The 15001-nt window shown below is 39.5% G+C and overlaps 1 protein-coding gene across 1 annotated transcript in view; it reads right to left on the minus strand.

Annotated features, from left to right (window-relative positions):
* Positions 1 to 4006: 4006 nt before the first annotated feature.
* LOC106875942 (gem-associated protein 5) overlaps positions 4007 to 15001 on the minus strand; it is a 392253-nt gene continuing 381258 nt past the window's right edge. The window contains exons 23-26 of the mRNA XM_052972568.1: positions 12728 to 12924; positions 10162 to 10364; positions 7578 to 7740; positions 4007 to 5280 (exon numbers count right to left, since the gene is read on the minus strand). Coding sequence (XP_052828528.1) covers positions 4022 to 5280; positions 7578 to 7740; positions 10162 to 10364; positions 12728 to 12924 — 1822 coding nt within the window. The 3' untranslated portion in view covers positions 4007 to 4021. The remainder of the gene's footprint in view (positions 5281 to 7577; positions 7741 to 10161; positions 10365 to 12727; positions 12925 to 15001) is intronic.

Consider the following 15001-nt stretch of genomic DNA (forward strand, 5'->3'; position numbering starts at 1 on the left):
TCCAACCCATGCTGGCATGGAAAGCGGACGTTAAACGATGATGATGATGATGATATATATAAATATAAATATAAATATAAATATAAATAAGGCGGCGAGCTGGCAGAAACGTTAGCACGTTGGGCGAAATGCTTAGCAGTATTTCGTCTGCCGCTACGTTCTGAGTTCAAATTCTGCCGAGGTCGACTTTGCCTTTCATCCTTTCGGGGTCGATTAAGTAAGTTCCATTTACGCACTGGGGTCGATATAATCGACTTAATCCATTTGTCCCCTCTGTGTGTAGCCCCTTGTGGGCAATAAAGAAATAAAACTTCTTACCACATGGCCATACCTGATAATAAAAGGGTTAGCTAAAACGAGAACACGTTGTTCTCTGGCCAGACCATCACTGATCATAGAGAATGCGCTGAATCAGGATTACAACAGCAGCAATAACAACCACAGACACCATAACGACCATCAGTGCTCTACCACCACTGCCGTCACCACCAGAGATTATCAGGATTACTGCTGCCACTGTCACCACCACCACCACCACCATATAAATATTTAGCTAAACTGTAGTCAAAATATATAGCAATGGTGACACAGCTAGGACATAATTACATGAATGTTTGAAAGGTCACGATATAGCTTAATATTATAGAATTGGGGACACACAGGGTGGAGGTGGTGGTGGTGAGCGGGTGGTTGGAGAGAGGAACAGTGTCCAATCTAGTTCTCACCAAACCAGTGTCGCCATCATAGACACATGTCATCAGTTCAAATTCAAAACCTTCTCTCTTAACCCTTTAGAATTCAGATTATACTGTCAAATGTAAACATACATGCTTATTTAACTCTTTGGCGTTCAGATTAATCTGCCAAATGCAATGGTTATGCATTTACATTGTTTTGAATTAATCCATGCATTGTTTCATAGCTTTGGGATTTCGATGGCCTGATTTGTTTATTTTTAGAATGACAATGTAGGCACCATCCAAACGTGGTCAATGCCTGACTGGCTCCCACGCCGGTGCCACGTAAAAAGCACTATCTGAATGTGATTGATGCCAATACCCCTTGACTGGCCTCTGTGCCGGTGGCATGTAAAAAGCACCCACTACACTCTCGGAGTGGTTGGTGTTAGGAAGGGCATCCAGCTGTAGAAACCTTGCCAGATCAGATTGGAACCTGGTACAGCTGCCGGCTTTCCAGACCTCAGTCAACCGTCCAACCCGTGCCAACATGGCAAATGGATGTTAAACGATGATGATGATGATGGAGTAGAGAAAGAGAAGGCATGGCAGTGTAGTAAGAAGTTTATTTCCCAACCATATGGTTCCAGGTTCAGTCCCACTGTGTGGCACCTTGGGCAAGTGTCTTCTACTGAAGCCTCAGGCTGACCAAAGTCTTTGGAGTGGATTTGGTAGGCCGAGACTGAAAGAAATCCACCACACACATACATATATGTGTATGTTTACATCCCTGTAACTTAGTGGTTTGGCAAAAGACACTGATAGAATAAGTACCAGGCTTTAAAAGAATAAGCCCTGGGGATTGATTTGTTTGACTAAAATTCCTGAAAGGTGGTGCCCCAGCATGGCCACAGTCTAATGACTGAAATAGATACAAGGGAAAAAGTAATGAAGTAATGAGAGAGAGAGAGAGAAAGAGAAAAGTAAGCAACAGAATGAGCAAGGGGAATATGGAAAAAAAGGGAGAAGAGACAGACAGACTCCTCAACCCAATGATGTGGGGGTGTTTTACATGTTTCATAAGAAGCAATGTTTTAACATTCCAAGTTCCAGCAGAAAATTCTTTGACAAGAGCTACTTTCTTTAACGTAACACTGCACACCACTGCTACTTCTGTAGCTTTGGTACACCACCACGCAGCTTAAGAACATTATTCCACTCCTCTCACTACTACCACTATCACTATCATCACCACCACCACCACTACTAACATAACCACATTACTCTAAGTGCCACCACCACCCTCCTTGCCAACAATAACATAACTACGAAAACCTCCATCACTATAACCACCACCACCGCTGCCGCCGTGGGATTGGGGGAGGCAGTAGGGGTGTACAAGTAGAACAGGAGAAAGGTGCCTCTTACTTCTGTCAGTCAGTAGATAATAAGATAATAGGGGAGAAACATTTAATGTATGTTTTAGAGAGGGGGGGGGATGTGAAGTGGGAATGAAGATTAGCAGATTGGATAACTATCTTATGGAACTTGATAGGGCTCCTCTAGATAGAACTGACACCTAACAACTATTTTGAAGGGTCACTGGGTTTGGAGGTCATGGAAAGGGTGCGGGGAGGGATTTGACAGCATTTATATTTCCGGGTGATGGGGTAACGAGTGCTTGAAAGACTAACGTGTGTGTGTGTGTGTGTATAAGAGTACATAGATCCTCTACTAGTTTCTTTGATTTCCTTAATAAGCATTCCGGTTGTTCAGTCAATGGAATTACCGTATTTAGTGTGTGTATAAGTTGATTACGTTGCACTATTGCATACTTGACTTTTAACTGGGTGAAAAAAAAAAAAAAAAAAAAGTAACTGGAATGTGGGTTAAAAAAAAAAATGCAATGTGACCTATATACTGAGCAAAGCTAAATCTATGAAGGGGATAAAAATATGCACCTAGATTTTAATATTAAATTAAGGGCGTGACTTATACACAAATAAATATAGCATGTTAGGTAGGGGGGGGGGCAAAAAGGATCTCAGGAAGTAGCGTCCTTGTGTTCCTGAGCTAGTTTTCCACCACATTCCTGAAAAATCATGGTAGAGACCTTGGTCTCAGGATCGCTCGTGTCTAGAAACTGAGGTTGGGGATAAGCAAGGGCATGCTCCCCACCTGTAGAAAATCCAGCTCCAAAAAAGAGAATGGGCCTAAAGGTTGGAATGGGTTGCACCTGCCAACCTATCTGGCCACCCCTGTTAACAGGGACAAAACCCAGATTTAAAACACTAGAAGGTGATGGTGCAGAAGTCAGGGTTGTTTGTTAAAGGGAGACATTCCACTTGGAACTAGGAAGCATTAGGGAAGATTTAGTATGCATACACAGATGACATCACCATCATGGGAATTGAAGTGATCAACCTCATATTGAAAAAATATGAAGATATGACAGGACTCTGTATTAGCAGAGATGAATTAATGGGCTCACAGTTTGTTACCCGTAGAGACAAATCCATGATGTCTGACAGTATGGGTTATGAGACCTTAGTGCAGGGTGGACAATCTTAGCCATGATTCTTCAGAAGACGTGCAAGACTGGTAGAAAGGAGGGAGGGATCATCATCATCATCATCATCATTTAACATCTGTTTCCCGTGCTGGCATGGGCCAGACAGTTTGACAGGAGCTGGCAATTCAGAAGACTGCACCAAGCTCTATTGTCTACTTTGCTATGGGCTCAACAGCTGGATGCCCTTCCTAACACCGACAACTCCACAGAGTATACTGGGTGCTTTTTTTATATGGCTCCAGTACAAGTGAGGTTACAAAGTAACTTGTACGTCAACCACCTCCCCTTAATAATAATTTCTAAATTGGTTACAAAGCCACAAACATATAAAATAGCTTTTAACCTAAAGTACAAGGCTACAAATATGTAAATTAATGCTTTCTTTATCAAACATATGTTATAAATTTCTAACATAGATAAAAAATTAATATATGTTTGATAAAAAAGAATCATTAATATACATGTTTGTAGCCTTGTACTTAAGGTTCAAAGTGGACTAGTGGATAATATTGGCCCCAGTGTCCAACTGGTACTTATTTTATCAGCCCTGAAAGGATGAAAGGTTAAGCCAACCTTGGCAGAACTTGAACTCAGAATATAAAGATGAAATGTGAGCAAAACAAGACAATAAAGGAGGCTCTTTCTGGTCACTTGAAATGCTAGAAATAGCAACCAAATCTCACACTAATCGTACCCTACTGTCTTAAAAGGGGAAAGACAAACTGAATAATGTGGGCATTGAATGCATGCTGCTGGAAAAGAGGTCAGGAAGTTAAACAACACCTAAGCAATAAACAATTAGCATTCTTTTGTTTCCTACCTGTGTTGGGTTTTCTGGACCTTGTTTCAGTTCCGACATCACTAACTCCTGTTCGTCTTGTAGAATTGCCATGGTAACGTATGGCTTTGTGTATTTTTCATCTACTGTATAGTCATACCAAACATCGGGGACATTGACATACTTCCTGTGAAGGGGACACAAATGATTGCTAGCCGGGAGCTCGTCTTTCCATAGAACTTTCCGTGGCTTTGTTACAGCCTTGTAAGGTTCATCTTCCTGACAAGGAGACAAGCAATGGCTTACATTCGCCACGTGGGCTGACGGCTCATCGACCAATATCTCGTTAATGGGGAGGGGCAGCTCTTTAATTTCTGTGGGACTACTCGCTCCACTCTGTAAGGGACTGGGAATAGAGGTCTCGTGCCCAGTAGGGATGAGATCAGGGGTCTGAAGACGCACGTTTTCCTGGGAAGGTAGGTCTTCAGTTTTTTGAAAATTTTCATTGTTAGAATTACTTTTCCCGTTCTTCTCACATAAGATTGTTCCACCGTCGGTTTTATCGTTTTTGGGTTTCTGTTCAAGAAGTAACTGAGATATTGCCCTGTGAATGTAACCTAATTTCTCGGTCAAAGCAAATCGTTTGCCCTGTATGTCCCACAAGAGACACTTGGATAAGTATCTAAATTTATGGAAAGTTAGTTTGAAGTCTGTTCTTGCCCTATTGTCATGACAACACTCCTGGTTGTTAGAGGACTGTTTGTTGTTATTCTGGTTTGTGTTGATGCCATCGCTGTGACTATCAGCAATGTTGTTGTTGTTGTTGTTGTTGTTGGTGTTGGTCTTCTCGACCGGACTGTTATCTTTCGTTTGGTTCGTGCTTTCAAGCTCATGCAGAGGCTGGAACGGTATGTAAGGATTGTTATCTTCGTCCGTCCGAGACTTGGCGTGGACCGTCTTTGACACTGCTGACTGTTGTGGTGGAATGGTTTTAGATTCCAGGCTCTGCTGTCTGTCGAAGAGATAACGAAGCACGCCAATGTAGTAATAGGCCCGTACACAATCTAATTCTCGGCAGCGGAGACTGGAATTGAACACTTGATTGTCATCTTTCAGATCGGAGAGGTATCGCTTGGTAGTGTTCATCTTAAGAGTTGTGTCCAGCTTCGATAGGTCATCACCACTTTTGTCAATTGTTATCAATACTCTAACAGCGGTCACTTCTTGTTGTAGTTTTAACAGGTATTTCGGACCTGGAAAGAATAAAAGAAGAAAAAAAATGGGAGTGAAAGAAAGAAACAGACAAAGAAAGCTTTTACTAAACTGGAGCCAAAGTAATAACTTTTCTCACGTAAGTATTAGATTAATATAGTCATCTGTACATCATATTCAATGCAGAGATATTTTAATAAAATACACTATAAATCTAATATAGTTTCTGTTATTTATCTATCCGGTTAATTACATCACCAGTGACTTTTTAACCACTGTTTTTTTTATATCAGCAGTGATGGATTTGATAGCTTGGGGCTGAACGCATAACCATATTGTTGGAACACATAACCATGTGGTTGGGAAGCAAACTTCTTAACCACATGCCCAATCACATCATTGAAATCTCAAAGCGACAAGATAATATACAATAAATTCAAGACAACTGTGAATAAATACCGTTAATCCTCGAGTATAATCCACACTTTTTTCCCAAAATTTCTAGTGCTTACTATATACGAGGTTAAAAATGAAAAATATTTTCTAAGCAAAATTTTCTAAGTGATAAATATGTAAAGGCAATTTGCTTAATATTTATTTTTTACTGTTATTTCTTTAGTCTCTGCAAACAAAGTGCACAAAAAAGCCACACGTTTACATCATGTTATATATACAATAATGATAAAGGACGTTATATAGACCTCCTTGACTCAAGTTAGAGAAGGGGTGCGTATTATACACAAGGTTTAGGTTTTTCAGAGGTACAGCCCCCTGAAAGTCCCCTGTGTATTATACTTAAGGGCGGACTATACTCGAGGACTTACGGTAAGCAATGCATTTGACAGAATAATCCGAAAGCTCAATGGTTAAATCAAGTATGAAAACCGAGCGACATATACACTAGTAACCTATATTTGCCAATAAATGAACAGTAAATAAATACTAACAGATAAACATTTAAAATTTAGTTTATGACATCTGCCTTGAACATGCTGGATGGTTTCCATTTAAAGATCATAAGAAGAAACTTCAGTGTGCAGACTGGTCAAAGAATCTCATGTTTCTCTGTTGGGGTAAGCAGATCTTTTGAAAGAGATTACAGCATGTGGTGCTTAACCGGGGTCTATATGACCCTTGGATGTCCATATAAGATGGTTTTTTTGTTAAAATTAAGGAGCAATAGTAAATTTGGTTATACTACCACAATACACAAAATATTTTCATAAATTCTCTTCATTCTCTTGTATGTCCGAGTCATTCGACTGTGGCCATGCTGAAGCACCACCTTAAAGGGTTTTAGTTTAAGAAATCAACCCCAGGACATATTCTTTGTAAGCCTAGTACTTATTCTATCTGTCTCTTTTACTGAACCGCTAAGTTACGGAGACGTAAACACACCAACATTGGTTGTCAAGCGATGTTGGGGGACAAACACAGATACACAAACATATATATATATATACGACGGGCTTCTTTCAGTTTCCGTCTACCAAATCCACTCACAAGGCTTTGGTCGGCTTGAGGCTATAGTAGAAGACACTTGCCCAAGGTGTCACACAGTGAGAATGAACCCAGAACCATGTGGTTGGTAAGCAAGCTACTTACCACACAGCCACTCCTGCACCTGTCTGTTTACTTTTAGAATGAAATTGTAGGGTAGGTGTGAGAGGCTGGATCTGGTTGATTTGAACATAAAACAAATAGAATATTTGGATTGGATATAGCTGGTTTAACCCTTTAGCATTTAAACCGGCCATATCAGGCCTAAATACTCTACCTGTTTTATGTTCAAACTGACCAGATCCAGCCTCTCACACCTACCCTACAATGTCATTCTAAAAATAAACACTCATCATCATCATTCAATGTTTGGTCTCCATGTTGGCATGGGCTGGACAGTTTGTAAAGGGAGCTGTCTGGGCTCCAACTGCCTGTTGTGGCATGGTTTCTACGGCCGATGCCCTTCCTAATGCCAACCACTTAGCAGAGTGTGCTGGCCGCTTATTGTGTGTCACCATCATAGGTGAGTTTATGCAACACCAGCACGGATGCTTTTTAAGCGGTACCGGCACCTGAAAGAACAAGCCTGTACGTGTGAAAGACAGCCGTTTTACTTAGCTTCACGTGTCTTCACATCATCAAAAGCTTGCAGCTACAAGATAATAATACTGGGTCAATTCAAAACAATTTCAATAAACATGCATCACATTTAACAGAGTAATCTGAATGCTAAAGAGTTATATTCTGTGCTGTGCCTGAGTCTAGCTCAAGAACAGAACGTGTTGAGAGAGAGCTCGATAGATAAAGACAGAGAGAGAGAGAGAAACTGTTTGCTCACCTTGAGGAAGGCACAACTGAGAAATGATTTGCAGCAACTGGTACTGACTAGCATCGTGGAGGTTAACCATAGCTTGCAGCAAATGCTTAATCGCTGCCGTTGTCTCACCTTGCAGAAGAGACAGCATGCACAAAGTCAAATCCATGCAGTTCTGCATCAAAAGCTGCAACAAAAAGAAACATAAAGAATAAACAATGAAGTGACAACATTATACAACTACTGCTACTAATAATTTTGGCACAAGGCCAGCAATTTTGGGGGAGGAGGGTAAGTCGATAATATTGGTCCCAGGGTCCAACTGGTACTTATTTTATCAGCCCCGGAAGGATGAAAGGTGAAGCCAATCTCGGCAGAACTTGAACTCAGAACATAAAGATGAAATGTCATCAAGCATTTTGCCTGGTGTGCTAACAATTCTGCCAGCTCACCACATTAATATCATCACCATCATCAATAATAATAATAATCCTTTCTACAATTACATCAACTCCAGTACTCAATTGGTACTTAATTTATTGACCCCGAAAGGATGAGGGGCAAAGTTGACCTTGGCAGAATTTGAACCAGAACGTAGCTCAGAACATGCTAACAATTCTGCCAGCTTGCCTTATAATAATAATAATAATAATCCTTTCTACTATAGGCACAAGGCCTGAAATTGAGGGGAGGGGGATAGTTTATTATATCGATCCCAGTACACAACTGGTACTCAATTTGTCAACCCTGAAAGGATGAAAGGCAAAGTCAACCTTGGTGGAATAATAATAATAATAATAATCCTTTCTTCTATAGACATAAGGCCTGAAATTTAGGTGGGGAGGAGGCCAGCTAATTACATCAACCCCAGGGCTGAACTTGTCAATTACCTTCACCCTAGTGTTCAACTGAAACTTATTTCATCGCCCCTGAAAGGATGAAAGGCAAAGTGGACCCTGGGTGGAATTTGAGCTCAGAATACAAAGATGGATGAAATGCCACAAAGCATTTTGTCCGGCGTCCTAACGACCCTGCCAGCTCGCTGCATTACATCATGATGATGATCAATAATAATGAAAATAATAAAAATTAAAATAACAATAACAACGATGACAACGATGATGATAGTACTAATAATAATACAACCATTTTTCAAGAGATCGTTAAGATCTCCAGTGAGCCATATGTCTGGCTTGATAAGACTGTCTGTCTACTTCTAGCCATGGTATCACCCAAGCCACAACAAATCTTGCCTAGTTCACCACTATAGCTACAGTTAATGTTATCATTCATTGCCCATATATATATATATATATATATATATATATATTTGCGGGGAGAAATAAGAATAGTCATCAGATGACTGATGACTACAGCTGCTTATCAATGTAATAAAAGACAAAACGGCAATCAGATTCCTATAATTATTAAGAGGAAATTTCATCCTCTGTGGCTGTTATTGATTGCAAACTGTTGCTTTGTGAAGTTTATTAACTTCATGCAATTATGTCTTAATTAAGATACACTCAGTTGACCTAAACTAATACACATTAATTCTTAATTATCTCTCTCTTTCTTTATATTCAATATTCTTTTATTCTGCTACTTGTTTTAGTCATTAGACTGTGGCCATGCAGGAGCACTGCCTTGAAAAGTTTTAGTTAAATTGTCCCCAGAACTAATTTTTTAAAGCCTAGTACTTATTCTATTGGTCTCTTTTGCCAAACCACTAAGTTACGGGGACACTGGTTGTCAAGTGGTGATGGGGGAACAACACAAAGAAATACATACACACACACACACATATATATATATATACATTTCTTTATTGTCCACGCGGGGCTAAACATAGAGGGGACAAACAAGGACAAAGGGATTAAAACTAAGATCCTCTTTGAGTGAGTGGGTCTGCAGTAGAGAAAGAGGTGGGTTTTATACTGTGGGATAAAAGGTTTAAGTGAGAGAGAAAGGGCCAGGAGAGGACAGGTTTCTTGCCGTAGAGGACTGTACACAGCTACTCATGTTATAGAAGAGGTGTGAGTGACTAGTGTGGAACTGGAAAGAGATGAAATATAGTGGTGATGAAGTGTCAGGGTGGGGCAACTGGATACAAAGTGAGTGGGGACAGAGTGAAGGTGAGTAAAGCTTGTATGGGAAAGTGAGAAATGGGGAAAGAGAGAGGGGTTGAATATAATGTAGAACAGGTGTTGACGGAAGAGTAGGTGACAACTGTAGAAATTGGGAGAGGGGTAGGGGAGAGGAGATGACTGACGATCACCGTCATCATCTAACGTCCATTTTCCATGCTGACATGGGTTAGATGGGTTGACAGGAGCTGGCAAGCTGCTCCAGGCTCCAATTCATCATCATCATCATCATCATCGTTTAACGTCCGCTTTCCATGCTAGCATGTTTTAATAAGGTTTCTGTGGCTAGATGCCTTTCCAAACACCAATTACTGGGTGCTTTCTCTGTGGCACCTGCTCGGATGCTTTCTACATGGCATTGCCCAAAATTAAGAAGATATTACTAAATTGTTGAAGGTTCTAAAAAAAAAAGTAATTAATTTCAGTTCTACTGAGAAATAAGAGTAGAAAATATCTTTTACCTGATCAATATTGACAAAACTTTGCCTGCCAGAAATAAGAGTGTTGAAAATCTTGTACATATCTTCCACACTGCTGCTTTCAAGATCGACATCCAGACATTGGTGCCAAGAACGCAGTACATGATTGAAGAATGTGTGTTTATTGATGAGGTATGGTTTCCAAGGGCACAGGGGATCAATATCATTGCTATCCAGGATGAAATCTAAAATGCAAAATAAAAATAAAAGATAAAAAATACAACTCTACCCTCAAATACACAAGTTATAAAAAAAATATTAATTAGCTAATTCCATACATTAAAACATCCATTTTCTCAAATTAGCATGGGCTGGAGAAGAATGCATTTGTGGCCGAATCTTACAGATGGATGTTCTTCCTGTCACCAACCATTCACTGTTTTCCAGATAAGAGGTTTCTTAATCAAAAGTGCAAAGTGACTGGTAATAATGTCAACAAGTAACAAAACGTATATCATTGTTTTGCTCAAATGAAACCAACACATGTTGACTTTCACAAACACATGAAATGGGCTTCACGCAGTGTCCGCCCACAAAATTCACTTGTAAGGTATTGGTTGGCCTGGGGCTGTAGTTAGAGACACTTGCCCAAGATGTAGTGCAGTGGGACTGAACCTGAAACCCATGGCTGCAAAATGAACTTCTAACCACACAGCCATACCAGCACCTCAAGAGAAGCAGTCAACCATTTCTTAATCCCTAAATCAAAGCAATTCACAGAACCACAAAATGAGAAACGAATTTTCCCCTGGACAGATCATGAATGTAACAACTGTATCATTCCCAGCTGTGGGACAAATCTTGGCCATAAACTCACCCTGCTGTCTTGGAAAAAGAATATGAAAGATAGATTGAATAATATAGCCTTAGAAACACTGTGTCTAAAAAGACAAGAGAATTATGACTAAACTACCTTGGTTCACTGCTCTAGGGTTAAACAACAACCTCATTTAATTTCCAAGATGACATAGTCTGGATGGTTCAACTGGATCTGACTAGCCAGAGGGCTGTGTTCCCACCAGTGTCTGCCCGACAAGGTCTCTATGTCTGGATGTCTTTCCTAACCCCAACAACCTTACAGAGTGTACGGGGTGCCTTTTTGTGACCGGTGAGGTCACTGTGTAACATGCAAGACAAAACCCCTTCACAGAGTGGGTGGGGGAGGAGTTGAAATATGGAGGGCAGTGGCTTTGCTGGATCCTCTCGAACTAACCAACCCATGCCAACAAGGAAATGGATGTTAAATAATGATGGTGGTGGTGATGCTACTACTGAGGATGGTGGGGATGATGATAATATCCAATGATTTAAGGGCCAAGTTTTCCTCCCTTAACTGTTTCATGTATACAGTTGCCAGGTAACCAAGCACTCTAAATGACTGTCACATGTAAGACATAACTAATCACATCATGGACCCATTTCTCAAACACTTAAAACCTTGAACCCTTTTAATTACAAAGCTGTTGACAGCAGCATTCTTAATGCTTCTTAATTGCTCTGTATAATTAATAGAAACATTGTAATAATGATAACTATGCTGTTTTCATTTCACAATTTATTTCTATAGCTTAATTTATCTTATTTTTCACACGCTTCAATCATTAGACAGCGCCCATGCTGGGGTACAGCCTTGAAGGGTAGGGTTTTAGGCAAAAAAAATCGACCCAAGTATTTATTTTTTTAAAGCCTGGTACTTATTCTGTCGGTTGCTGGCGTGGGTACATTTTGATGCACCCCAGTGCACTATATGTAGATGCATTCACGTGTGTGTGTGTGTGTGTGTGTATTTTGTTGTCTTTGGGGAGAGTCATTCTCTTTTAGTGTCTTATTTAATGGACAGAGTCAATGACTATTCAAAAGGTGGTAAGACGCAACAAAAATTATAAATGAGTGGAAATTTTACCAGTGAGTGTTCTAAATAATAAAATATTGGTTGCCTTCTTATTAATCCACAAGTGTGTGTGTGTGTGTGTGTATATATATATTTATGTATGCATATATAATGGACTTCCCTGTTGTGTAAGTGGCAGATGAGGGTTTCAGCAACTTGGTATCTTTACTGTGATTTTCAGCTGATCATTTGGTTAATATCTAAGAAATGTTTTATGGTACTGACTGGCAATCTTGAGTAGGTTTCTGCTTTCAACTGTGTGGAAGCAAGCCCTGCCTCACTGCACACTACAAAGCCACAACAACCACAAACAAAATCATTTGAAGCAGGTTCTTCTTCTTGTCTTAGGGGTAAGCATGGCTCTGTAGTTAAGAAAGCCCTCTGAGACTGTTGAGATCAATGTGGTAGTGGTCTGTCTTGAACCATGGTAAGTCAGTAACTCCATCTTGAAGTTGTAGAGAGCAATTTGTAAATTAATCAAGAAGTAATTGGCAAATTAAAAGCTGAAAACACGCCTTCCGTCTTCATCATTTCCAACAAAGTTATGAAGTAAGTAAATATCAAGACTGCCACAAGACCATAAAAGAGAAAAATGGAGAACAGTAGAAAGGGATTACAATGGATTAGTGTTAATTATGAATCTAATACTTTGTTTACCTGGCAACAGTGTTTTTGATCCTGTTAATGATGTCGTCCTTCTTTTGTGAAGTACAAAGTCGGAGGAATCTTTGGCATACACAACACTGGGCATCAGTGTCAGGAGTTCACTCATCATTAACTCATGCATGCTGATAACCAGAGTAAACACCTGAAGATAGAAACACAATATAAAATTTATATGAATACTTACGTATCTATAAACGTTAAATTCAACTTAAGTTGAAAGTCAATGAAGTTTGCTTTACAAGCGTTCAGATGTATTGAAAGATAAAGATAAGGAAATAATTTTATTCTCAGATGCAGGATAATACAGCATGAACAGGATAAACTAACCATATTTTGCAGAAAAATCTGTTGGCGGCCAGCCAGGAGACTCAAACTCACATCCCTGTGATTACACGTCAAGTGCTTTACCATTAAGCTAAACTGCCCCAATGACAAATTCTTCTGCAAATTTAGGATATATAAATCTAGCTTTATAAGATGCTATCATACATTAAATTCACCTTATGTTGAAAGTCAACGAAGTTTGCTTTACAAGCGTTTGGCAGCCAACAGATTTTTCTCCAAAATATGGTTAGTTTATCCTGTTCATGCTATATATATTATTAGCATTATCCTGCGTTTGAGAATAAAATTATTTCCTTATCTGTGTCTTTCAATATCTATAAACATTTATACAAGACGGAATGAACAGGCTTTAACTGCAAAATACAACAATTGTTTTCATGCAGTGGCAACAACTGTTAGCTGCTGAGTTTTTCATATCATAAATTAAATCACGTAAGTAAATATGATTCAGCAGCAGTTGTGTACTGGTATGTCATTGGTTAGTAGATACATACATACATACACAGTTGTAGAAATCAGCAACTCAGCGGATGTTAGCATGAAGCTAAACATCAGTAAAAAAGAAAATACCTAAGCTGTACTATTGAGGAATCTACAGCTACTTTATCAAAATTACAAGTTCAGGTTTATATCTGTGATTATTGGGACACTGGGATATGTAACACACACTCTGCCTAAATACCAATCTTGAGAAATTAGGCTTTTCAAAACCAGAAAGGAGAAAGCTGATGTGAAGATTACAAATCCAAACCATCACTGGAACTGTAAAAATCTGTAAAACTTTCCAGAAGTTTTATCATTTAAGTATATGTGTGCATGTCTAGACATGAAAGTGTATGCATAAGAATACATGCAATCTGTACATATACATACATACAAAAATATCCTGTTGATGTTGTTGAAATTCCAATGAAGGAGCCTTGGATCTAGGTTAGAAACCGGTTCTTTCTCAATTGTCAAGAAATCTCGAAATAAAATGACACACGCAGAGAGAGAGAGAGAGAGCATCAAATTGATATCCGCAATAAATGTCCCTTGGATTTCTGTTGTTTTTGTATCTGAATTGGTCTTTCGTAATTTATGACCATTTAATTCAAACATTTCTATCTTTTCCCTTTCTTCAGCTATCGTTTCTATAGAAACGTTAAAGACTTCAGCCAATCTTTGCAAGCGTCATCCTTATACATCCTGTGTTTGCTTTTTTTTTTTTTTACCTCATCTTTGTGGGTTTTTTTACATTTTTGCACCATATAAGTGTGTGTATATGTGTGCACGTGTATGCATTCTATCCTATTGATTTTTCGAGGGTATTAATTTACTTCTGTATCTACAGGCACAGACATGGCTGTGTGGTAAGAAGTTTGCCTCTCAACCATATGGTTTTAGGTTCATTCCCACTGCGTGGCACTTTGTGTAACTGTCTTCTTCTATAACCTTGGCCGACCAAAGTCTTAAGAATGGATTTAGCAAATGGAAACTTAAAGAAACCTGCTGCACACACACACACACGCATACATATATGTATACTCTTTTACTTGTTTCAGTCATTTGACTGTGGCCATATTGGAGCACCGCCTATAGTCAAGCAAATTGACCCCAGGACTTATTCTTTGTAAGCCTAGTACTTATTCTATCAGTCTCTTTTGCCAAACCACTAAGTTACGGGGCTGTAAACACACCAGCATTGGTTGTCAAGCGATGTTGGGGGGACAAACACAGACACACGAACATATACACACACATACATATACACGACAGGCTTCTTTCAGTTTCCATCTACCAAATCCACTTACAAGGCTTTGGTCGACCCGAGGCTACAGTAGAAGACACTTGCCTAAGGTGCCACGCAGTGGGACTGAACCCGGAACCATGTGGTTGGTAAGCAAGCGACTTACCACACAGCTACTCCTGTGCCTATAT

Source organism: Octopus bimaculoides, chromosome 13, assembly GCF_001194135.2.
Source record: "Octopus bimaculoides isolate UCB-OBI-ISO-001 chromosome 13, ASM119413v2, whole genome shotgun sequence".
Classification (NCBI taxonomy): Eukaryota; Metazoa; Mollusca; class Cephalopoda; order Octopoda; family Octopodidae; genus Octopus; species Octopus bimaculoides.